General features: G+C 39.4%; 1 protein-coding gene across 13 annotated transcripts in view; it reads right to left on the bottom strand.

The window, feature by feature from the left end:
* Positions 1-27,283, bottom strand: part of TPK1 (thiamin pyrophosphokinase 1) — a 383,151-nt gene that overhangs the window by 87,807 nt on the left and 268,061 nt on the right. For 11 of the 13 annotated variants that reach the window (XM_055591203.1, XM_055591205.1, XM_055591207.1 and 8 more), the window contains one exon: positions 17,980-18,091. In XM_055591203.1, coding sequence (XP_055447178.1) covers positions 17,980-18,091 — 112 coding nt within the window. Of the gene's footprint in view, positions 1-2,223; positions 2,481-15,457; positions 15,511-17,979; positions 18,092-27,283 lie in introns of those variants that run through there. The other 2 variants (XM_055591202.1, XM_055591206.1) reach the window with 2 other exon arrangements.

Below are 27,283 nucleotides of genomic sequence, written 5' to 3' on the forward strand. Positions count from 1 at the left end.
ATGAGAAAACATGGACTTGAACAATTCATTTAACAGCCTGTGTCTGCTTCCTCACCTATAAAATAAGAATAATATTTAACCTGCAGTAATCTACAAGCTGATGGTGTACCTGAATGAGAAAGAGTATAGAAAAGACATAAGTAGGAGACAGTATATTCAAGACAAAAAGTATGATTATTCTGACCCTGCTGAAAATTCTGCCCAGTGAGCTGTTCCCATAGTAAAAGTTTATTCACCTGAACCCTTGATTCTTTCTCTACAATTCACGTAATAAGCAAAAGTTATTGCTTTCTTGTCTCAGTATATTAGCTGGATGGCTGAATGCACAGAGCTCACATCTGAATCAGCACAAAAGTGAAACCTGGAGGAGGGGAAATAGAAAGGGACCCTTGAGCTTACACCAGAGTCATTCTCATCTGTCAACCTGCCCACATAAATACTAGGAAATCAACTCATTTAAACAACTTGGGAGGCAAGCCTGAGTTATAATAGTGTTCTTGAACGTAGGTCAATGAAAAATTGGTCTGCTCACAAATTCCCATTTGTCATATTCCCTACAAATGCACGTTAATTGTTTTCATATTTAAATGCTGAGGAGCAACCATAACAAATGTGTGTTGTCAGGTTCTTGGGAGTTTTCTAAAAACAAAACAGGATGATTATAGCATAGAGTAAATTATTGTTGGTTCCATGTGCTCTCAGGCAGAATCACAGAAGGGTAAGGACTTGGGAAAAGTCATTTATATCTGGTTCAAATCTTATTAACATAGAAAATAGAATTGGAGCTGAGTTAATATATGGTATTAACAAAATATACAGTATTTAATACAAATTTGTTGTAGGCCATTAGCCATTAGTTTTATATGTCTGAAATGTAGTATCTGCTTAGCAGTGGGTTTCCAAGGTGGTGCTAGTGGTAAAGAGCCTGCCAATGCAGGAGACATAAGAGACACGGGTTTGATCCCTGGGTCGGGAAGATCCCCTGGAGAGGGGCATGGCAAACCACTGCAGTATTCTTGCTTGGAGAACCCCCATGGACAGAGGAGCCTGTCCATGGGATTTCAAAGAGTCAGACACAACTAAAGCAACTTAGCACATATGGAGAATGTTTGAAAATCTTTCAGAATACTGTAGTCTAAGAAAAATCTTGTTCCTCTTTGTACTTACCCCCCCAGAGGAATAATATCTACATTAAGCTCCCTCTCACCTAACTTTGCCTTTTTCCTAAAAGCTGGGTCCCTCAAGTTTCCCGTGACTGTCGCTCTGTGCAATGATTCTCCGATGTTAATATACAGAACTTATGAACGTATCAAAAGTTGCAGTTTTGTGCTCTATAACCCCAGACTGACCAAATATATGTATATAATAAGAAAACCCAAAGCGGCACCATATTGTAGTACAAGTGTATGCGTGCGGCACTGGTGTCTGTGCATGTGGAAGGAGCAGGAATAAAAGCAATACAGGTAAATAGTCAACCAGTATTTTGTTGGTATGCATGTGCTCAGCAAATTAACAATACACAGCTGGTTGATCGATCCATAAAGACCTGTAGAGTCCTGAGATTCTAACAAAGTGTGACTAAGAAAGCAATAAAAGGAAGAGCCAAATTTTCTGCCTTTTGTTTTTCACCATCTTAACCACACATAAATGTGCAGCCTCGAAGGCTAAGCAAGAGAAGCGATCACAAAAGGATAGAAAGGAGGAATATTTCGAATAAAAACCTGGTTAACAACCCCCAGCTGACCAGAGCTTTTGTTCTGGTCCCGTGTGAACTCTGACTTCCTTCATGGCTCCCGGGGATCAGAATATACACTGGGCTGAACTTGACTCCACTTCTTGGAGAACAGAAACCAAAGGGAATGGGAACTGCGACCTTCACCCCACCCTTTGTGGATACCAAATAAATCATGTTCACACAATTAGTTTTGTGTCTGTTTTGTCTAGAGTCTTTACCACAAGTTATCTGAGGCCAAGATGAATGACAACATAGAGATTCAGTTTCTTAAGGACAATATAAACAGTCTTCATACAGTAGTTTTCAGAATAACTGTAAAGATTCAGTGATGTAATAATTGCATTCAATATGTATTATTCCAAGAAGTTATTAATTATTGATTACAGACTTATATGATAGGCTGTATAATGGTACCCCCAAAATGTCCACATTATAATCCCAGGAATCTATAAAAAGGTACTTGCGTGGCAGGAGGAGCTTTGCATATGTGATTAAATTAAAAATCATGAGCTAGGATTAGCTTGGATCACCCAGGCAGTCTCAGTGTAGTCACAATTTTTTATTTTTAGAAAAGAATAGCTTTGAGTCTGAGTCAGAGAAGGAGACGTGACAGTGGAAAAAGAGGTCAGAGATCTGATGCTGCTGTGCTGACGGCCTTGACAGTGAAAGAAGGAATCATGAGTCAAGAAACGTGGGCAGCTTCTGAAGCCTGAGATGGTCTGAAAAGGATTCTCTACCGGAGCCCCTGGGAGGAACACAGCTCTGTCAATAACATAAGACCGATTTTGGAATTCAACCTGCATAACTGTAGGTAATGAACGAACTGTTTTAGGTCCTTAGTTTATGGTTATTGCTTACAGAAGCAATCTATAACTGATACAGCCACAAATTAACATTGTGAAAACTTTAACAAATATGGCTATATATTTTATCTACCTTTCAAATATGACATTCTTAAGTTTACCTATCTTTATATATGTGGGCTTCCCTTGTGGCTCAGCTGGTAAAGAATCTGCCTGCAACGTGGGTCGAGACCTGGGTTTGATCCCTATGTTGGAAAGATTCCCTGGAGAAGGGAACAGCTACCCACTCCAGTATTCTGGCCTGGAGAATCCCATGGGCTGTGTAGACCATAGGGTGACAAAGAGTAGAACATGACTGAGTGACTTTCACTTTCACCTTTATATATATATATTTGAATCTATTATCAAATATCAACATTTTCTACACTGCTAATAGTGAAGGAACCTATAAGGAAAAAACTTCGTGTTGGGATAGAGACACTGATTTCCAGGCCAGATCTGGCCCGAGGAAGCCATGTGACTTGTGGAAGTAACTTTTAGATATTAGTTATTTCATTTGAGGAGAAGGCAATGGCAACCCACTCCAGTACTCTTGCCTGGAAAATCCCATGGACGGAGGGGCCTGGTGGGCTGCAGTCCATGGGGTCGCTAGGAGTCGGACATGACTGAGCAACTTCACTTTATTTTTTCACTTTCGTGCGTTGGAGAAGAAAATGGCAACCCACTCCAGTGTTTTTGCCTGGAGAATCCCAGGGACAGGGGAGCCTGGTGGGCTGGCGTCTATGGGGTTGCACAGAGTCGGACACAACTGAAGCGACTTAGCAGCAGCAGCAGCATTTCATTTGAAAACTGTAAGTCTAGACAAACAACTATATACCTTTCAACATTATGATACTGTAATTATCCTCAATTCTAAGTAAAGGAAATATCATTCCTACAGTTTTGGACTGTATATCATAGAGATTGTCATTTGCTGGCATTTACTATCAAGAGTGTATTTTAAAAAATCAAGATGTGGTATCAACATAATTCAGGTTTCTTTTTTAAAAATATATTCCATTAATAAAAAATGTAATATTCTACTATTTCCATAATGTAGTAAAAAACATAAAATCACAAAAAATAGAGCTACTATATGATCTAGCAATTCCACTTCTAGGGATGTATCTGCAGAAAACTGTAATCCCAAAGTGTTTACATGCACCTTAGTTTCCCATGCAGCACTGTTTGCAACAGTAAGAATGGAAACAATGCAAATGCTCATCAATGGAGGAAGGGATAAAGATGTGGTGCATACACACACACACACACATACACACACGTGGAGTATTTACTCAGCCATAAAAAAGAGTGAAAATGCCATTTGTAGCAACATGAATGGACCTCAGATTGTCATACTGAGTAAGGTAAGTCAGGCAGAAAGGTAAATATGACATTGCTTATATGTGGAATCTAAAAACATGGCACAAATGAACCTATTTACAAACAGAAACTGAGTCACAAGTCACCAAGCAGGAAAAGGGGAGGGTAAATTGGGAGACTGGGACTGATAGATACACACTACTATATATACAATAGATAACATACAAGGACCTCATATAGAGCACGGGGAACTCTATTCAGAACTCTGTAATGACCTACATGGGAACAGAATCTAAAAAAGAATGGATAAATGTATACGTACAACTGATTGTGCTGTACACCTGAAACTAACAAAACACTGTAAATCAACTATACTCAATTAAAAAAAAAATCACTTAATACAGCCGAGAGTAATAAACTCAGTACATACTGTTACCCTTTAAGTCTTACCAAATATGTACTGTCCTACAAAGAGAAATGCAGAGCTTTCTTGAGAAACCTTTGCAAAATATTTATCTGTAATTATCATCTAATTTATTTATGCATATAAAATAAACATTCTAGGTATACCTATTATAAAAATAAATCCTTCATGCATTTAAATTTACATAAATTTGGGACAGAACTTATTATTTTCTGAGGTTTGAAAGATACTTAGGGAAAAGTTATTACTGGAGAAAAATCAATATTGGAATTTATAGCTAGCACTTTCCACTTATAAATAAAAATGACCTATGGAAACATTAATGATTTTTCTAAATTAATAACATAAAGCAGTGAAGATGTAAAGCCACTGACAGCCAATTAAACACAGAAGGGGGAAAGGCTGCTTGTTGTCTGTATCCCGGTGTGGAGAAAAGTGCTTTTTAAAAAACACTTAGAGATCATTCGATATAATCTTCATGGAAATGAAACTCCTTCCCCAGGAGATTGGACTTAAATGTTGAGTGACCTACACTTGCTCCTTAGAAGGACTGGCCAGTCCCTGTTGTTGTTGTTCAGTCACTAAGTCATGTGCAATTCTTTGTGACCCCATGGACTGCAGCACCCCAGGCTTCCCTGTCCTTTACTGTCTCCCAGAGTTTGCTCAAACTCATGCCCATTGAGTCGATGATGCCATCCAACCATTTCATCCTCTGTCACCCCCTTCTTCTACTGCCCTCAATCTTTCCTAGCATCAGGGTCTTTTCCAATGAGTTGGCTCTTCCCATCAGGTGGCCAAAGTATTGGAGCTTCAGCTTCAGCATCAGTCCTTCCAATGAATACTGAGGACTGATTTCCTTAGGATTGACTGATCTCCTCGCTGTCCAAGGGACTCTCAAGAGTCTTCTCCAGCATGACAAATCAAAAGCTTTAATTCTCCAGTTCTCGGCTTTCTTTATTGCCCAACTCTGACATCTGTACATGACTACTGGACAAACCATAGCTTTGATTATGTGGCCTTTTTTCAGCAAAGTGATGTCTCTGCGTTTTAATATGCTGTCTAGGTTTGTCACAGCTTTTTTTCCAAGGAGCAAGTGTCTTTTAACTTTGTGGCTGCAGTCACCGTCCACAGTGATTTTGGAATTCAAGAAAATAAAATCTATTTTTTAATCATTAGATACAGGCTGACCCTTAGGTCTCCTCTTCTCCTCCCTCCCCAGTCTCCAGCAGCAAGCACAGAAATAAAGGAGGGCAAGGTACAAGGCACTACCTGTCTCTGGATGAGAACACACTTGCGGTGTCTCCTGCAAACTAGTTTCCCCTATGCTACCTCCTGCCCAAATCTGCACTGTGCCAGCTAGACTCGTTTCGCTGCTGTTTCCCTCTGGCTGCCTTGGCTGACTTCCCTCGGGCTTCCCTCTTGAATGCTTGGACCTTAAGAGTAGACGGCAGTGTGTGCGTGCATGCCTGCTAAGTCACTTCAGCTGGGTCTGACTCTTTGAGACTCTATGGAATATAGCACGCCAAGCTCCCTTCTCCATAGGATTCTCCAGAATCCTAGGGTACTCCAAGAATACTGGAGTGGGTTGCCATTTTCTCCTCCAGGGAATCTTCCTGACCCAGCGATTGAACCAGCATCTCCTCCATTGGCAGGTGGGTTCTTTACCACTAGTGCCATCTGTGAAGCCTAGATGTCAGTACCACCAAGATAATAAACTAGTCAAAGACTTCACAAGGAAAAAACCCTACAAAACAATGTATCTTAGGAACAAGTATGCCAAAATCCTCAACAAAACACTAGGAAACTGATTCCAACAACACATAGAAAGAATTATACATCATGACCAAGTGGAACTTCTCTCAGGGATTTAAATTTGATTTAATATCTGAAATCCAAGTAGTGCAATGTATTATTATATCAATACAATTTTTTTTAAATCACAGGATCATCTCAATAACAACAACAACAAAAAACCCCAGAAAAAGCAAAGTCCAATGATTAAAATAACAAACAAACAAACAAAAACCACCCAAAGTAGGAACATAATGGGCTTTCCTCAGTTTGATCAAGGACATTTGTGGAAAACCAACACTGAATGCTTTCTTTCATGTGATCAAGAACAGGACAAGGGTGTCCACATTTGCTACTCTCAAACCTATCTGAATACTATTTCAGTACTATCTGAATACTATTCAATATTTGACTGCAGGTCCTAACAGAACAATTGGAAAGAGAAAAAAGGTATCCACATTAGAAAAGAAGTAAAACTATCTCTATTTATAGATGACATGATCTTATAAATAGAAAATTCTAAGAAGTCCACTAAAACACATTAGAACTAACAAATATGTTCAGGAAGGCTGCAGCATATAAGATCAATTGATGCAAAAATCAACTGTATTTCATATACTTGCATTAACCAGTGTAAATACAAAGTTAAGAAAACAATTCCATTTATAGCAGCATCAAAATAATGTAATACTTAGAATACATTTAACAAAAGAAGTACAAAACTTATACTATGAAAATTACAAAGCTTTGCTGAAAGAAATTGAAGATATAAACAAATTGAAACTATCCGATGTTCATGGATTGGAAAATTTAACGTGGTTGATACAGCTGTAGCCGTCCCTGGGTATATGGGGGACGCTAGTTCCAGGACCTGCTATGGATACTAAAATCTGTAGACACTGAAGTCCATGAAGATTCTGCACCCAGGGATACAACCAACCATGGATCAAAAATGTAGTACCATATTTATATAAGAAAAATAATCTTCACATAAATGGATTCATGCAGTTCAAACCCATATTTTTCAAGGGTCAACTATATACTTCTCAAACTGACCTAGAGTCAACATAATCCCTATCAGAATCTTAGCTGACTTCTTTGTGGAAATCAATGAATTAATTCTCGACCATTACTTTATACTGTATTCAAAAATTAATGCAAGATGGATCAAAGACCTAAACATATGGGAAAAAAAAGTATTATAAACTCTTTAAAGAAAATATAGGAGTAAATCTTTATGACGTTAGATTTGGCAATGTGACACCAAAAGCATAATCAATAAAAGAAAAAATAGATAAATTAGACCTCATCAAAATGAAAAATGATTGCTCTTCAGAGAACACCATTAAAAACAGTGAAAAGACAGCCTGCAGAATGGGGAAATAAATATTTGTAAATCTTAAGTGATTTGTGTCTAAAATATATAACGAACACTCACAACTTAATAATAAAAAGACAACACAATTGTAGAAGGGCCAAAGGATCTCCAAAGAAGGGATACAAATAGCCAATGAATACCTGAAAAATATATTCTACATCATTAGTCACTGCTGCTAAGTTGCTTCAGTCGTGTCCGACTCTGTGCGACCCCAAAGATGGCAGCCCACCAGGCTCCGTCATCCCTGGGATTCTCCAGGCAAGAACACTGAAGTGGGCTGCTATTTCCTTCTCCAATGCATGAAAGTGAAAAGTGAGAGTGAAGTCTCTCAGTCGTGTCCGACTCTTAGTGACCCCATGGACTGCGGCCCACCAGGCTCCTCCATCCTTGGGATTTTCCAGGCAAGAGTACTGGAGTGGGCTGCCATTGCCTTCTCCTCATTAGTCACTAGGGAAATGTAAACCAAAACCACAACAAGATACCACTTCACACCCACCAGGATGGCTAAAGTCAAAAAGTCAAATAAATACAAGCATTAGCAAGGATGTGGGTAAGTCAGACCTCCACACAAGGCTGGTGGGACTTTAAAACAATGCAGCTCCTTTGGAAAAGAGTCTAGCAGTTCCTCAACAACTAAACATAAAGTTCTAATACAACCCCACAACTAGGTGTGTACCCATGAGAAATGAAACATGTCCATACAGAAAGCTGTAGAAGAATGTTTATTTTTCATAATAGACAGAAGGCAGATATAATCCAAAGGATTAATATTATACAGTGGAATACTGTTTGATCATAAAAAGGAAAGAAATACCATTAAGTTCTACAACATGGATGAACCCTGAGAACATGCTCAAGTCTAAGAAGCCAGTAACAAAAGTCCATTATATGTCTATTCATATGAAAATCTAGGATAGGGAAATCTATAGAGGCAAAGTAAACTGGTGGTTGCTTAGGGATGGAGGAGAGGGCAGGGTGTGGGACAGGAAGAGAAGGGTGGCTGCTGGCTGAAGGGAACACGCTTTTTGAGGAGATGAATATGCTTGTAATTTGACTGGCAATGGTTGCACATATTGGGACTTCCCAGGTGGCTCAGTATAAAAGAATCTACTTGCCAATGCGGGAGACTCAGGAGTTGCGCGTTCAATTCCTGGGTCAGGAAGATCCCCTGGAATACTGGCAATCCACTCTAGTATTCTTGCCTGGAAAATCCCACTCACAAAGGAGCCTGGTGGGCTACAGTGCATGGGGTCAGAAAGAGTCGGACACAACTGAGCACGACCATACATGGTTGCACATATTTGCAAATAAACTAAATATCACTTAATTTTAAATGAGTGAATTATATATATATATATATATATATATATATATATATCAATTATATTTCAATAAAACTATCAAAAAAATGTCATTTCCTTCCAGCTTAGTTGACTAATACCAGAATCAATGCATGTCTTCTAGATGGGCGTAGTGGTCTGATTTCTTTTGCTTAAATGATTTGGTCATGGTCACGAGCCTTTATAGATACAGAGTGAACAGTTCAAGTATGGCCCTTGTAAGACCTTTTCCAGATACAAATATGGAAGTGACATCATCAGACCTTTGTCTCAGGGCTCCCTCTGACCTAGTGCATATAGGCAGAAGTTAAGTGGTATTTTGTAGTAAAGCTTAACATTTTCTTAAAAAAAGACTGTAACAGTCTTTGATCCTTTAAATATAATGTGTGTGTGCTCAGTCGTGTCCAACTCTTTGTGACCCCATGGACTGTAGCTCACCAGGCTCCTCTGTCCCTGGAATATTCCAGGCAAGAATACTGGAGTGGGTTGACATTTCCTCCTCCAGGGGACCTTCCTGACACAAAGGTCGAACCTACATCTCTTGTACCTCCTGCATTGACAGGTGGATTCTTTACCATTGTAGGTGATTACAATTTGATTTTTTTTTTAATTTTTAAAGGGTAAAATAATGACTCATACAAATAGAAAATGAACACAAAGATTTCAATTAAGTCATTAATTAATGAGAAAATTAGTACGATGTAAAAAAAACAAAAAAACAAACAAAAAAACTGTTTCAAAGGCGACTACAAAGGATAAACCTACTAAGACAGCCAGGAATGCTGAAATGGATTTGCTAATAGAAAATTGGCAATTTATATAGGGTGATAATGCATGGAGTTTTGAAAACAAAAGCTCAACTGAATTATATTAATAGGAATCATATACAGTATGATCAGCCCTTTACCAGTCAACTTCCAATTCCACAACATTTCTAAAATAAGCAAAGATGATGAAAAGCTAAGTGTCACACAGAACCAGATAACCCTTTAAGGGCCTCTAGATTAGGCGCAAGAATCCACTTAAAGATACACAGATATCTTTTTGCCCATTTCAATGGTTTTTGCAATTTTTCATGACAGGTTTAAGAGTGGCATGTCTATGAATATAATTTGACTTTTAAGTTTCTATGCTATTTGATCTACCATATTTCACTAGTTTTAATACATACATTTCCCCCATATCTCTGCAATTATAATTGGTAGAATTTTTTCTCAGTGTACATAAAATAAGGAGGCATCTTATAACTGATGACATCTTAGATACGATGACATACAGTCATTTCACCAAATTATAAACTTGAGAACGTGATCTTGGGGTGGGAAGCTTTAGCTAACATATTCCTTGCAGGAAAAAAAGAATTAATTTTTTAAAAGCCATCCTCAGTATCATCACCTTTGACTATGTGTTTTAGGTAAAAATTTTAACAATGTCTTCAACTCAAATTGGATTACTAATTATCAAATGAATTAGGATACAAAAGATACTGTCCTTTAATCAGAGAAGAAATGTTGACATCACAGATTGAGTGCTTTTTTTTTAAAGCACTGGACTAGAAAAGCAATAATTAAAATAATGACAAAGGTATTTAAAAACACGAAACAACTCACACACTAGTGGCACTACTCACGGAAGTTATAGCCTAGGGATGTATGCTGCTGCTGCTAAGCCGCTTCAGTCGTGTCCGACTCTGTGTGACCCTATGGACAGCAGCCCACCAGGCTCCTCTGTCCACGGGATTCTCCAGGCAAGAGTACTGAGTGGGGTGCCATTGCCTTCTCCGCTAAGTATGTATAGCTATTGTCAAACCATGATAACTCACTAGAATCACTTTGTAAGGTATAAAGGAATGAGAAATAAGACTTTTCACTGAAACTGCATTAATAGCAACTGTAGTTTTCTTTTCTTTTCTAAATAGACTCTTGAACTGTTCCCTTGATAGGCTGGCACTTAAAAATCCTCACAGAGAGCTCCTGCAGGAGATCTTGGTACCTGTACACACTTATTACACAATATTTCCATAGAGATGAAAACTCTTTTCAAACTGTTTTCTCAGAATTTTTTTTTCTTTCAAAACTCTTTCACTTGGGCTAGATTTGAGTCTCTTTCAGTCAATGCTATGAAATTATTTCATTCTGTCACTTATTTCTATACTTTGAAAAAACACAAAAGAAGGAACAATGGATGCATAATTTCAAACTCAATTTGAGTTATAAAGCAGATGCCTGGGCAAATTGAGGGCAATTCTATTTAAATTTTTTCTTAGGTAAAAGTGTAGTGAAGTTAAAAGTTTGTCCCTCAGAATTTTTTATATTTCTTCCAAATTAATGTTAATTTCCTACCACTATGTCTTCTTTCCTGGTTCCTTCGCTTTCTTTCCCTGTCTACAGTTTCCTACCCCTTATCTCAAATTCCCTTTAGTGATTTTTTAAAAAACATCAACTTATTTTCTATGGAAAATATATAAATAGCACTGTGGACTTGATATATAAATATAAACAGCACTGAAGACTTGAATTCAAATTCTGAGTGCATCGATCCCTAATGACATTAATTTGGTCCACTGCTAAGTAAAACTTTAAACTACCATATCCTTATTTGAAAAACGGGGGATCTGATAATTTTTCAAAATCAATGAATGACCGCAAGCAGCAGAGGGAAAGAAAATCAAATACAACAAAAGTTATACTTAAACACGCTGTAGTAAAACTGTAGCGCATCAAAGAAAAATAAAAGGTCTAAAGGATAGAGTTAAACGCAGATTATAAACAAAATTATAAACAAAATTTGACTGTGGATCCATCAAAAGCAAAAATAGAAATCCATAAGAATATGACTGAAAGAAAGTTTTTATTATGTTAATATATATGGCTAAAGTGTTCATCAAGATGGCCGACAAAGAAAAGACATTTTTTTTTGATAGAAGAGCAGACTCCTACTTATTCCTTCCTCACTGACAGAATCTCAGTTTTATTTGGGGTAACTATATCCTCAGATTAAAAAAAAATTCATGTCCTAGCCTCCTTTGCAGGTAGGGTGGTGTGTGATAGTTCTGGCCACCGAGGCAAATGATGAAACGAGGAAGGATTTCTGGAAACGCTGGGAATCCCTGATGCCTTGTTTTCCTGCAGGACGTGCTGCACCACTTCCTCCCTGTGTTTTCCCACCTGATGCTAAACTGGGGATACTCTACAACAGAGACATCTTGCGTTTTGAAGCAAAGGCTGAATAAATCACAGAAGCCTTGCCCTGTAAATACTTAACTCTGCACTTTATTACACAGAGGCAGCAGGGCGGGGGAGCAGGGGGTGCTGTTTAAAACTATTATTTCAGTTACTCATAATTGAACACAGTCCTATTTGTTACAGATGAAGAAGAAAGAAACATGATTACGAACCCAGGTTGAATTTTTGGAAATCATGAAAGTGTTCATAAATACAGCAATACAAATAAAATCAAGTGTCCATACAGCACAGATTAACTCAGAAACTGTAATTTTTTAAAGGTGTACTTTACAAAACAACACTAAGTATAAGGTTTGAAGAGATGAGTCCTTCTATGACTCATTAAGTACAGGATCTTATGGACAAAACTTCTAATTATGAAAAGCAATTCAAATTCTAATTAAATGGAGAAAGAAATTATGTTTATGGATGGGAAGACTCAGTTTTGTACAGAAATTCTCATTCCCAACTGTTCTAGTCTCCCAATGTAATCTCTAAATTAAGGCTGATTCTGATAACTACAATGGAATTGTGTGTGTGTAACATTTGTCAGACTTTACTTTTTGGGGCTCCAAAATCACTGCAGATGGTGACTGCAGCCATGAAATTAAAAGACGCTTATCCTTGGAAGGAAAGTTATGACCAACCTAGATAGCATATTAAAAAGCAGAGACATTACTTTACCAACAAAGGTCCATCTAGTCAAGGATATGGTTTTTCCAGGGGTCATGTATGGATGTGAGAGTTGGACTGTGAAGAAAGCTGAGCGCCAAAGAATTGATGCTTTTGAACTGTGGTGATGGAGAAGACGCTTGAGAGTCCCTTGGACTGCAAGGAGATCCAACCAATCCATCCTAAAGGAGATTGGTCCTGGGTATCCACTGGAAGGACTGATGCTGAAGCTGAAACTCCAATACTTATTGGCCACCTCATGCGAAGAGCTGACTCAATGGAAAAGACCCTGATGCTGGGAGGGATTGGGGGCAGGAGGAGAAGGGGACGACAGAGGAAGAGATGGCTGGATGGCATCACTGACTCGATAGACATGAGTTTGGGTAAACTCCGGGAGTTGGTGATGGACAGGGAGGCCTGGCGTGCTGCGATTCATGGGGTAGCTAAGAGTCGGACACAACTGAGTGACTGAACTGAACATTTATCAAGCTGCAAGTTTATGAAGAAGAGAAAAAAGCCAGGTGTGTGTGCAAATGGGCTTCAGCTGTGTCCAACTCTTTGCAACCCCATGGACTGTTGCATGCCAGGCTGCTCTGTCCATGGGATTCTCCTGGCAAGAATACTGGAGTGGGTTGCCATGCCCTTCTCCAGGGGATCTTCCTGACCCAGGGATTGAACCTGAGTCTCCTGCAGCTCTTGCATTGCAGACAGATTCTTTACCATGAGCCACTGGGGAAGCCCCAAAAGTCAGGAATATCCATGAAAATTTTGAAGAACAAGGTTGGTAGGCTCAACCTAGCACATTTCTGTATTTATTGTAAAGCTATGGTAACTAAGGCAGTGTAGTATCAATACAGGAAAAAGAATGTGAGCCAAGGGAACATACTAGAGATCCAAGAAACATACCTATGAATTTGAAAACTTAACACAAATCGCTGGAAAAAGGATGATAAATGATGCTAGAGCAACTGGTTATCAGTAAGGGAAAAAATCAGATCCCTAAACTCATATTATACACAAAATCAATTTCAGGTGAAAGAAAAGACCTAAAAAAAAAAAGTCCCTTAAAGCTAAAAATAAGAACATCTTTATGACCATGGGGAATAGAAAGATGAATTATGACAGAAATTACAAATCTGAAAGAAAAAAATTGATAAATTTAACTATCTTTAACTTAGTAATCTCTGTGTGTACAAAAATGCCATAAACAAATAGAAAAGGCAAAGTATAGCCTGGAGATCATCATGGTGTGAAGAGCTTCTAAAAATTAGTAGCAAGAAAAAAAAAATAGTCCAATGGCTAAAGGGCAAAAGAAAGTAGCAATGAATGAAAGAGGAAACTTACATTGATAACAGCTATAAAGATATTTTCCCCCACTAGCCTTCAGAGAGGACAGTGAAATATCACAGACACTCATCAGACTGGCAAAGATGATTAAATCTGACACCATCAAGAATCGGGCGAGGACAGGGAGCACAGGACTCTTGGATACTCCTGGGATGGGTGTACACTGGTATTTCTGCTGAGCCACACGACGTGTCCAGTATAGGCGAGGGTGCATTTGCCCATGATGCAGCTATTTTATTCCCACACATACACAGCCTAAAGAAACTCTAGTCCCAGATATGTGTGTGCGTGCTAAGTCGCTTCAGTCACTTGTCTCTGACTCTCTGCGACCCTATGGACTGTAGCCCTCCAGATTCTTCTGTCCATGGGATTTTCCAGGCAATAATACTGGAGAGGGTTGCCATTTCCTCCTCCAGAGGATTTTCCAGACCCAGGGATTGAAGCAATGTCTCTTATGTCTCCTGCATTGGCAGGTGGGTTCTTTACCATTAGTGCCACGTGGGAAGTCCCAGACACACATCACAGAATATCCACAGCATACTGCTATGAACTAAGATACTGATGCTGGGAATGATTGAAGGCGGGAGGAGAAGGGGACAACAGAGGATGAGATGGTTGGAGGGTATCACCAACTTAATGGACATCAGTTTGAGTAAGCTCTGGGAGTTGGTGATGGATGGGGAAGCCTGGCGTAGCAGTCCATGAGGTTGCAAGAGTCGGACACGACTGTGCAACTGAACTGAACTGAACTGACTGAAGATACTGTAATATATGTGATTTCAACAACATTTGTAAACATACACTTGTGGGTGATGGTGCCATGATAGGCACTTGTTTTAAAGACAGTCTGTGATGTGACATACCACAAACTGAACCATATGAATCAGACTCCTTTTAGAACTTGTGGCATCATATTTTATAGTGGTTGTAGACAGAGAGAATGCCAGCCTCAAGACCACCTTAAGACGATTTTGATGCATTCCCTTGGGAGGACTTGCTTCTTCTCCTTGACCCGAGATGTGAGCACCCCCTGGTTAAGTTACTGCATGTCCTTTCTCCTCCTGCAGCCCCATCCTGCTACGCTGCAGGTGTGACAGACAAACTGACACGGAACTGAGAGCTCTGCTTTCCCAAGAACACTGAGTACAGCCCTGGTGGCTCGGACGGTAAACGGTCTTCCTGCAGCGCAGGAGACCCAGGTTCCATCCCTGGGCTGGAAAGATCCCCTGGAGAAGGAAATGGCAACCCACTCCAAAATTCCATGGATGGAGGAGCCTGGAAGTCCATGGGGTCGCAGAGAGTCAGACATGACTGAGCGACTTCTTCTGAGTACAGACAGACCCCCACTCTGTGAAAATAATCCATCCACTTGTCTCCAAGCCAACACGGTGACACCTCAGTTATCTTGACTACTTTTCAATGAGGCAGCATCACCTATCAGAAGACCCTATTCATTAGCACTATTACCACAGATCACTGATAAAACACTGTCTCAACGGTATTGCTTTTCACACCTTGTGAGGTTGCTATTACTTGCTTCCACAAAGTTGTAGAGAATCAAGTACCTATTTCAAAAGCTGAAGCAGTCTGTAAATATATAGATAAGTAACAGCGTAGAGCACTTTGGCAGGGCTGAAACTTTATCACAGACAAGAAGACTAAAAGCCCGTCATGCCCAAGGCCCCTTCCTAGAGTAAACTTTATTATTCAGATATTGTACACTATCACTTATGTGTGGAATTTAAAAAGTACAACAAACTATTCAATACAGCCAAAAAGAAGCAGACTCACAGACACAGAGGACTAACTAGCGGTTACCAGTGGAGGGTGGGCAACACAGGGGTGGGGGAGTAGGAGATACAAGCCCCTGGGTATAAGACAGGCCGTGAGGACATCCTGCACAACACGCGGCGTATAGCTAATATTCTGCAATAACTGTAAATGGAGTGTAACGTTTAAAAACTGCAAAAGGAAATTTTAAATTAAAACCGTTTAAAAAAAAAAAAGAATTAGGATGAGTATATTGTTGTAGGATACAACGGCTCTGCTGCTGCTGCTGCTAAGTCACTTCAGTCGTGTCTGACTCTGTGTGACCCCATAGACGGCAGCCCACCAGGCTCTTCTGTCCCTGGGATTCTCCAGGCAAGAACACTGGAGTGGGTTGCCATTTCCTTCTCCAATGCATGCATGCACGCTAAGTCGCTTCAGTCGTGTCTGACCCTGTACAACCCCATGGACAGCAGCCCACCAGGCTCCTCCATCCACAGGATTCTCTAGGCAAGAATACTGCAGTGGGTTGCCATTTCCTTCTCCACAGCAGCTCTGAGAATGTTCTAAAGAACACCGACGGTTCTCGTGTATCTTATGATTCTCACCTGTTCAACTGCTAAGATAAAGGAAGCAATATGGTGAAGGACAGGGCAGTCTGGCATGCTGCAGTCTGTGGGGTCACAAAGAGTCAGATACTCAGTGACTGAACAACCACAACGTCTGCTGCCTGCTCACTGTGCAGAGAGCTCGACATGTCTTGGTATCAGCCCTGGCAAGATGAGGTCACTACCAGATCCAGGAGGAAGTTCACCACTGGCTAGAACGGGTCCTTGGAAATAATGGGAGCTCCAGACAGTAAACCAATTGTCTTAGGCTGGAAATGTTTTCAAAACAGCTTCTGATGGGAGCTCATGGCAGCTGCAGCTAACCAGCTTCAAAGCCTGCCACAGGTTCCCGTGCACTTGAGGAGATCTGTTTTCATCAGGGTCCTTTCAAATTCTGATGAGCTGGCCAGACATTTGTTTCAAAATATCTCTAGTTCTTCCTAATTGTGTCAGCAGTGGCTCCTAGAAAGAACTTTTAAAATATCTTTTAATCTTCATTGTATTTATCTCTTGAGGTATTTATATCTTTTTGGGAACCCAAAAGTTTCACATGTTATAAAAGAATGTTATGGTTCCATATTTTACTTTTTACAACTTTAGTGGTATCAGTCAATCATGAGATAATCCCTTTGACATTCACTCAAAGCTCTTTGATTAAATTGTTAACTGTTATTCTTGGGGACTAGGGGTGATTATTTCACAATACCTGATGGTTTCTTTTGGAATCAGCATTTATTTCATGAACAGATCCACCTCATTTTTTGTTCTTCAATCCAGACAGTTTTAAAGTGATTAGTACATAGTACAGTTCTTAAGTACTGGAGAACATTTGAAAATTTAGTCAGAACAGCTAATCTTATAAAATCACAGATGTTTAAATAACTCTAGTTAGAAGAGCTACTTCTCTTGAAAAGTAAGGTAGGTTTCAAGCACACAAAACCATGAAAAAAGCTAGACAGAGTGCTTAGCTATGACACCAAATGTATGATCCATAAAAGAAAAAAACCTGGACTTCAAAATTAGATTAATGAATTTAGTTAATTAAATTTCAGAAAATAAAAACACAAGTCAAAGAGTATGAGAAAATATTTTCAAATCATATTATCTGATATAGGACTTATATCTAGAGTACATAAAGGAATCTTACAAGTTAATGTAAAAAGAGAGATAATCCAATTAAAATACACGCAAAGATTTAAAAAGACATAACTTCAAAGAATATACACAAATGGCCCCTAAGCTCATGAAAATGTGTTCACCATCATTAGTCATCAGGTCAAAGAAAGTAAAAACCACAGTGAGACATCACTTCATACTCACCAGGATATGGAGAAACTGGAATCCTCACACGTCATGGGTAGGAATGTACAACTGGTATGGCCATGGTGGAAAATAGTCTGGCTATTCATTGAAAGGCTAGAGTTCCCATATGACCCAGCAATTCCACTTTTAATTATTTATCAAGATAAATTTTGTAAAAAAAATAAGAAAGAAAGAAAATCTCCCTTTGTGCAAGGGTTTTACTTACTGAGGTTCCACTTTAGGCCTGTTGTGGTCACCTCATTGCAAGGCTGTCCGACAGGAATGAGGCCACACCAATCACCTTCCATCCCGGTATCTACATGCAATTTGTGCTTTCCCTGAGGCAGAGAAGGAATGATCATTAAGACGGGAGAAGAAAAGACAGCACGTTAATGTGCACTGAAGATCTGGTCATATGCACCAGGAACCATCCTAGTGATGGTTCACATAATTTATCATACTTAATCCTACGAAAAGGAATACATCAAGGCTGTATGTTGTCACCCTGCTTATTTACCTTATATGCAGGGTACATCATGAGAAACGCTAGACTGGAAGAAGCACAAGCTGGAATCAAGATTGCCGGGAGAAATATCAATAACCTCAGATATAAAGATGACACCACCCTTATGGCAGAAAGTGAAGAGGAACTAAAGAGCCTCTTGATGAAGGTGAAAGAGGAGAGTCAAAAAGTTGGCTTAAAGCTCAACATTCAGAAAACGAAGATCATGGCATCTGGTCCCATCACTTCATGCCAAATAGACGGGGAAACAGTGGAAACAGTGTCAGACTTTATTTTTTTGGGCTCCAAAATCACTGCAGATGGTGACTGCAGCCATGAAATTAAAAGACGCTTACTCCTTGGAAGGAAAGTTATGACCAACCTAGATAGCATATTAAAAACCAGAGACATTACTTTGCCAACAAAAGTCCATCTAGTCAAGGCTATGGTTTTTCCTGTGGTCATGTATGGATGTGAGAGTTAGAATGTGAAGAAAGCTGAGCACCAAAGAATTGATGCTTTTGAACTGTGGTGTTGGAGAAGACTCTTGAGAGTCCCTTGGACTGCAAGGAGATCCAACCAGTCCATCCTAAAGGAGATCAGTCCTGGGTGTTCATTGGAAGGACTGATGATAAAGCTGAAACTCCAATACTTTGGCCACCTCATGCGAAGAATTGACTCATTGGAAAAGACCCTGATGCTGGGAGGGATTGGGGGCAGGAGGAGAAGGGGACGGCAGAGGATGAGATGGCTGGATGGCATCACTGACTCGATGGACATGAGTTTGAGTAAACTCCAGGAGTTGGTGATGGACAGGGAGGCCTGGCGTGCTGCAATTCATGGTGTCGCAAAGAGTCGGACACGACTGAGTGACTGAACTGATACTGAACTGATACTGAATCCTAACAACAAACTTAGGTTAGATAGCATCACCTATCAGACTCAGTGGCCATGAATTTGAGCAAACTCCAGAAGATAGTGAAGGACAGGGAAGCCTGGTATGCTGCAGTCCATGTGGTTGCAAAGAATCAGACACGATTTAGTGACTGAACAACAACATGTACTGAATCATCCTACAGAACTTTCACCTGAGTTAATACTAGCAGCAGTTTTACAAGGTATCTTACTGTTAATTATTACTTTAACGTATCAGAAAATTGAAATTTGCAGAGATTAAATTGTCCAGGATGTACAGATAACAAGGAGCAGAAGCTGGATTACTACCTATACCTTCCACTTCCAAAGACTAAACTGATTTCATGTGCTAAAGAAACAGCACTAAAGGATAGAGAATTCAAGGGTCTTAATGAAATGCTTGCTTGAGGATAAATACAACATTGCTGCCTAAGTAAAATCTCTGCTTTTTACCTGAGAACTGGGCTTCTGCCCTTTAGAATTCAATGTTAACCCTCCTAGTGATTAGTCTGTTTCCTACACCCACAGCTCTAGGAGATGCTCAGTGACAAGTCTGTCTACCAGGAAACAGAATACCAGCCCTGAGAAGTGAGTATGCTCCTTCTATTCTGATTATGAAATCGGACATAATTTAAAATGTTTTCTATTTTTCAGTTTACAAGAAAGTTAAATGTAATGCTCAATCAAGGCCACAAAGCTTGCTTTTAAATAAAATACTTGGAAACTCTTTCTTCTACAAAGTAATGCTTTTCTATTCCCACCCTATTTGCTATTCTGTCCTTAGGGTTACGCAGTCTTTATAAAAAGATACCTCAAGTTCTTTTGGGACAATGTCAATATATGCATACATTCAACAATAGAGTAAAAAAGGTATTTTTTTTTTCATAATTCAAACAACTCTAAAGGAATAAGCTCCAAAATATATTCTTCATTTTAATAAAATAATGTTTTAAAGTACATTTAACATATGACATATTACCAGACTAAGGTATCTAGGTCTCCTTGTACAATCAGTTTACTTGTGTTGTAACTACAGCTCTTGTACTGTATATTGTAATCTCTGAGAACTTATTCTATTGTACAGGCCTCAAGATACAAGTAGGATTTGTCTTCTGTTAAAAGATTGCTTTTGTTAGGGAAAACAGTTCTCTAGGTTGCATGAGTTCATGTATATAATACAAGTTCATTCAGACATTTATTACCAATACAATTCATATATATATATTTCTATTTGAGCATTCAAGGAGAGGGCATAAATTCAATTCGAAGGGCTTGAATACACATTCAAACACAAAGAAGATTTTTAAAGAAAATTTAAACTACATTTGAACTTGGTGTCCATCAGTGGAAGAAAGATAGGCAATATACGTAGATATACAACAAGCAATAATTACACGCAAACAGAGAAATGTGAGTGGATTGAAAACACAAGGTACTGGGAAAACATAATGCATAGCAGGAAACAGAATCATGATAAGTTAAAGAACCCATCTACAAAATGAATAAATGCAAGAACTGCCATATGACCCTGCAATCCCACTGCTGGGCATACACACCAAGGAAACCAGAATTGAAAAGAGACACGGGCACCCCAATGTTCATCGCAGCACTGTTTACAATAGCTAGGACATGGAAGCAACCTAGATGTCCATCCGCAAATGAATGGATAAGAAAGCTGTGGTACCTATACACAATGGAGTATTACTCAGCCATTAAAAAAGAATACATTTGAATTAGTTCTAATGAGGTGGATGAAACTGAAGCCTATTATACAGGGTGAAGTACGTCAGAAAGAAAAACACCAATACAGTACATTAATGCATATATATGGAATTTAGAAAGATGGTAATGATGACCCTAAATGCGAGATAACAAAAGAGACATAGATGTAAAGAACAGACTTTTAGACTCTGTGGGAGAAGGCAAGGGTGGGATGATTTGAGAGAATAGCATTGAAACATGTATATTACCATATGTGAAACAGATTGCCAGTCCAGGTTCGATACATGAGACAAGGTGCTCAGGGCTTGTGTACTGGGATGACCCTGAGGGATGGGATGGGGAGGGAGGTGGGAGGGGGGTTCAGGATGGGGAACACACCCATGGCTGATTCATGTCAATGTATGGCAAAAACCACTAAAATATTGTAAAGTAATTAGCCTCCAATTAAAATAAATTTTAAAAAAGACACTTGTTCTAACAAAATTAAAAATATATATTAAAATTAAAAATATATATATATATATTAAAATTTTAAATATATAAGCATATATACACACAGTAACAATTTCCTCTCCCTAATGGGAATTGCTATCTTCCCAGGTGACTCAGTGGTAAAGAATCCTCCTGCCAATGCAGGAGATGTGAGTTTGATCCCTGGGTTGAGAAGATCCCGTGGAGAAGGAAATGGCAATCCAGTCGGGTATTCTTGCTTGGGAAACCCCATAGACAGAGAAGTCGGGTGAGCTACAGTCCATGGGGTCATAAACAGTTGGATACAAATTTAGCAACTAAGCACGGTGGGAACCGATACAGGAACAAAAGGGAAGGAATGGATCAATCAACCAATGAGGACTATTGTCTGGATCAGAGATGATGACGTGCTATGAACTAACAAGCATGACTGATCCAACACTGAAATCTCATACAAATAACAAGTGCATATTTTAGATATGAAGCAATACAAGATTTCGAAAATTTTAGATTTTTCTGGGGCTTCCCTGGTGGCTCAGCTGGTAAAGAATTCGCCTGCAATGCAGGAGACCTGGGTTCAATCCTTGAGCTGGGAAGATCCCCTGGAGAAGGAAAAGAAGATCCCCTGGAGAAGACTTTTCTGAAGGAAAAACCAGAGAAAATATTTCAATAATTCTAAACAGTAAGTCAGGAAAGAGGAATGATTGGGAGATAGCCACGGGAGAAACTCAAAAGTGAAATAAAAACTAATCTTGTTCCTGAATAATGATCTTTGGTGTTTTTATGTAATTTAGAGCACAGGCATATAAACCATATTATTATTATAGAAGTTCTCCACCTATTTCAGTGTAAAAGCAATGCTATAATTTTCAGAAGACACAGGTAAGGAAAAGAGCAGAAGAAAGTGCAGTGGGCCTCATTTCCTCATCCCTTCTGTCATACGGGAATTAGGAAACAGAGCCTAGAGTTGCAGAGTTTTATAAAGGGGGATTTGCAAACTCCTCCTGGCCTGAGTTACAGGTAATAGGGGTAAGGTGCCCAAGCGGCAGCAATGGGACCGAGAGGTGGGATCTGAAACAGCTCCCTTCTCCATCCTCAAACCAGTGTCACAGATGAGCTATTCACACAACTGTATACACGAAAACTGTGACCAAGGCATGGAAGGCAAAGCACACGGAAGGAAGAAAGGTACCAGATCAGAGATCCAATCAGGTCTAGGGGAAGGCAGCATGTAAGCAAGGGGCGCGCTTAGCGGAGACCCTTGTCCGGGAACCCAAGGATGAACCCGAGCCAACAGGAGCGAAGAGGCGCGCGGGCCTGTGCGCATGTGCGGAGGCCACGCGGCGGCCCACTGAGCGGGTTGCTGGCGGCTCACCGAGCCCGTAGAGGGTGCACAGGAGCTTGTCAGAGGAGCACAGCTATTCTGTGTGACACTGTGCTGGTGACTAAGCAGCACAAGGAGGCCTCTGTCAAAACCACAGAAAGATCAACACGAGGAGTGAACCCTAATGCAAGTGATGGACCTTTGTTAATAATGTATCAACACTGGCTCACTATTTGTAGAACATGTACCACACTAATGCAAGATAATAGGGGAAGCTGCTGGTGGGAGAGGGGTTATGTGGGAACTCTAATTGGCTCAATTTTCTGTAAGTGTAAAACTGCTGTAAACAGTATTATTATTATTTTTTAAAAGTCTCTCAATGACCTTTTCACTTTCTTATCCCTTAATGAACAGCAACAGGCGCTGGTGGGTTTGAAACCACAGCCAGCTAGATGAACCACACAGAGGGAAACAGGCAGTGGCTTTTCACCTGTCCTTACCATTTTATTCTTTTCTTTCCCCCCTAAGAAAAAAGGTGTTTTTCTCTGTTTCCTTCTAATTTCCAGAGAGGAACTACCTTTATTTCTTTGTTTAGAATTTTTCCCTAAGCTTATTTACGCTGAAATAGCTTGACATGTGAATTTTGAGTTTTGTTTCTCCCTACTAAATATAATTCTCTCTGACAATACAGGAGCTAAATTTAATACAAATTATCATAGAGACGTGCCAGATGTAACAGACTTTAACAAATTCAGAAAGTAGTTACAAAACCTCTTTTTTCATCAAAGGAGTTCATGAGAGAGGGTACTGCAGAAATTCTGATTTCCTTACAATCAGCTTCAGCTGCAAAGGAGTAGGCACGGTGGTCACGTGTTGCAGTGGCGGATCCCAACCTGATGAGGGCTGGACTGCCGGGGTCAATCAGAAAGCACAGCACAAAAAAAAAAAAGAAAGCACAGCACATCAGAGGGGTTGCAGGTGACTCGAGGTCTCCTGGGTGCTGGGTGGCAGAGGACATGGGACCAAGAAGAGCAGGAGATCCTCATCTGCACCAGGTCATTCTACCTCTGTCTCTGGTAACGTGTCTCTGATGATTAGAATTGTCACTTCTTCATTTCTCACGGGTCCTTGGGTGTCTTATTTTCAATGTGTTACTGTTAATTCCGGTCTTTTCATCTCGTTCCTCCTTCTGTGGCCTGCTTAATGGTTTGGAAGTGGTCGGCTGAATGCATTGCCATGTTCGGTGCTCTGCCTAACTGCAGTCAAGAATGACAAAGGAGATAAGGAATGATTTCTCTCCTCCTCCCTAGGAAGATTCTTTAACTTCTATCGTACAATACAAAGGAAATGGCATAAACACATGTTAAGTTTTATTATCCCAGGGAGAGGGTGGCTGTTACAAAATCCACTGATTTAAATGACAGAATGGTAAGCTTTCTTTTCCAGTACTGCTATATATTCATTGCTTTCCTCATTATTTTAAGATTCAACAGACCTTGAAATTTTCAATCTGGGAATAAATTAGTTTGTGGACCTAAAAAGTCACAGATAGGTCTTTGTCTTCAATCAATTAACGTTTTTTTCTCCTGCTCCAGAAAGGTATTTAGCCACAAGTGAATTGGTCTTTGTGTTTCTCACTATGCAAATTTAGCTTCCTATGGTTAACTGAGAGCAATACTATGCTTTTCTCCTGTATCCTCAAGTCTGTGTGACACCTTTACAGCAAACAACAAAAGGAATTTCTGTTCTTTCCTCAGATTTCTCAATTCATAATATATTCTAGCCTATATGGGATTTGACACAGGCAGGCATGCAGCCTGACAGTATAGAACTTCCCTAAAGATTTATGTCATTCCTGGAGACCAAAGGCACATGAACTAATCACTGACTTCCATCTACTCTCATGAATCACTGCTCAGCTTCCTATTCTGTCACCTGTTCTGAGCTAAGATGACTCTTTGAAGTCAAAGGCAGTTCTATAAGGTAAAGAAGGAACAAAAATAAATCACAGACAGTTTGGTTTTCCAATCATGGTTATTTTTAACATATTACCAACTTCAATAAGGGATGAAACTGTAATTCAGTGAAAGACAAGGAAGACACTGCTTGGCATCCATGCTGAAAATCCTACTTTCGAGCGTGTGAAGGACCGGCAACATCACAGTCACCGCACTGTCCCTAGGCTGTAATGGCAACCCAGAGCAAAACATACACAAGTGGACACCTAATGAAGGGGTGAAAAATCACTGTCCTTTTGATTGCATTTTACCTCCTCTAAAAATGACAAGGACATGACCGAGAGAAGAGAGAAGAGCTCACCCTCGACTTTGCTTTTGCAAAAATACCAAACATTGAGGCCTCTGAATCCTGTTTACACCTTTAAAACGTTTAAGTCCAGTAACAATGCCAAGTTTTATGCTAAATTATATTACTGGGGCACTCACAAAATACAGAGCAATTTTAACAAGCTCATTCACAAAGCAAGTGAACAGTGAACACAGGAAGAACACAAATGTCTTTTCTACTCACTGCAAAATATTCAAGGAGCAGATACTGATGCTAGTTTATAAAGTGGATAACCTTTTATCAAACTGCTGTTAAAAATGCTGATATTACGCACTCTGTGGCTAACTGAAACTAAAATTTCTGGCACACAGTTAGACCCAGTAGGAATGGAATACTACTGTACATGGATTTAAAATACAAGGCTAACCTCTGGTAGCTCATCTTTCCTTAGTTTGTGTGGGTACTTAAAAGTTATCAGTGAACTCATAACTAGTTATCAGTGAATAACACGACAGGAATTTCAATAGCTGCAGGAAAGAACACTGAAAGAAGTCAACGGAAGGATCTATACTATATTTACTAGGCAAAGAGGTTATCTCTTCCACACCAAGGCAGACTTTTGTGCTGGTACATTTCATACTGTGACTGTTCACATAATTTAGTCAGTGAATTTACAACTATAAAATCTCAGAACTAGAGGACTCACATATTTACTTTTATTCTGCTCCACAACTGTAGAATTCAGAAGTCAAGCATGTTGGTTTAATATTTATTCATTTATTTATCACTGATTCACTGATTGTGTTTCCTTCTGAAAATGCATTAACTCCTTGTCTATAGAGAGCTTTTAGAGTTTCCAAGCATATCATAAAACCACATTTTCCAAAGTTTATCCCAGAGAACCCTACTCGAATAGTCAGGAAAGATTAGAACACTAGCTTCTTGGATTCCCCTCCTGGAAGTCACAGCACACACCAGCATCCTAGGTGTTTCTGAAGCAAAAACCTCTATTTATCTGAGCAAGTGTTTCCCAAACTTACTTGACTACAGATCCTTTCCCTGCCCCTTAAAATAGCATTGCACAATTACCCACGAAACTGGTATTTCATAAAATCCACCTAGGAAAATACTGATTTGGAATGGTTTTGCACATAGCACCTGAAACTATGTTTTTGGTTGAATATTTCCACAGTCAGAACATTTCACTGATATGTTCTGAAATTAATAACTCCATCTGACTTTTGTTTGGGAAATTATTTAGTCACCTGAGGCTGAAATCATGTGTATTTTGCTAAGAGGTAGGCTTACTTTCTGATTAAAAGGTTAATGACAATAGCCTGTTAGGCTACTTTATTCAAAAGTTAAAAATACTTATGAAACATCCACTACTGGAAGAGACAGTAAAATAGACTAATTTTTCTCCTGAACTCCCAACACTATATAGCTCAAATTAAAACTGATGCAGTCAACATTTATCCTTTCTACCCTAGCACTTTAGTGTTGGGTTTTTTTTTTCCCCCCCCCCAATACAATGTATCCCATCCTATCTCTAAGCCTTCCTTTTAGTGCAGTCAGAGAAAATCATCTGGTGAGTGCTCTCATGCTAAATTGCCAGAAACCTACTCTTTGCTCCTCCAAAAGATATGGGCATTTTAAACGATGACTTCTAAAGACAATACTTATCCAAGAAGCAAGCATTTCTAACAGTGGAAACAGGACAGGTTACACTGAAAGATATATTTTGAGTCAAAGAGTGATCACAGAGTTTTCAAATAACTTCAGATAAATGTTACTCTATGGAATGTAGCATGTGAGCATGAGGCCCATGTTCCTCTGTCTATTCTTGGGTTTTATCTCCATCCTTAAGGGAGAGAAGCTTTAAAGCAAAGGTCAAACTCTACCTTCTTTTGAAAGCTCCCTCTGGATATCAGTTAACATAAATCCTGGTTGCTTTTAATGTCTACAATCTTTAATTTTTATGCTACAAAATAGAGAGCATTTTGTTACTGTCTTGCATCTCTCAAATGGGTGAATGTTATATCCTAAAAAACAATAACATTTCCTTGAAGGCAAAACCCCACCTTTCATTTCCCTTAGATATTTAGCACAGGGGAAGGAACATACTAAATGTCCAACAAAACATCTGATTATTGTTTCAGAGCAAAAGGAAAAAGTATTAATAAAAAGGCATCAATATGCTTAGAAAAATCTTTATCAAAATTAAAGTAGATGAGGGAGAGTCCAGGTGAACTGAAAAGTCTTAGGCACCGAGATAGAATTCTTTGTGTACATGATATCTGCTCAAATGGA

This window comes from Bubalus kerabau, chromosome 8, assembly GCF_029407905.1.
Source record: "Bubalus kerabau isolate K-KA32 ecotype Philippines breed swamp buffalo chromosome 8, PCC_UOA_SB_1v2, whole genome shotgun sequence".
In the NCBI taxonomy this organism is placed as follows: domain Eukaryota; kingdom Metazoa; phylum Chordata; class Mammalia; order Artiodactyla; family Bovidae; genus Bubalus; species Bubalus kerabau.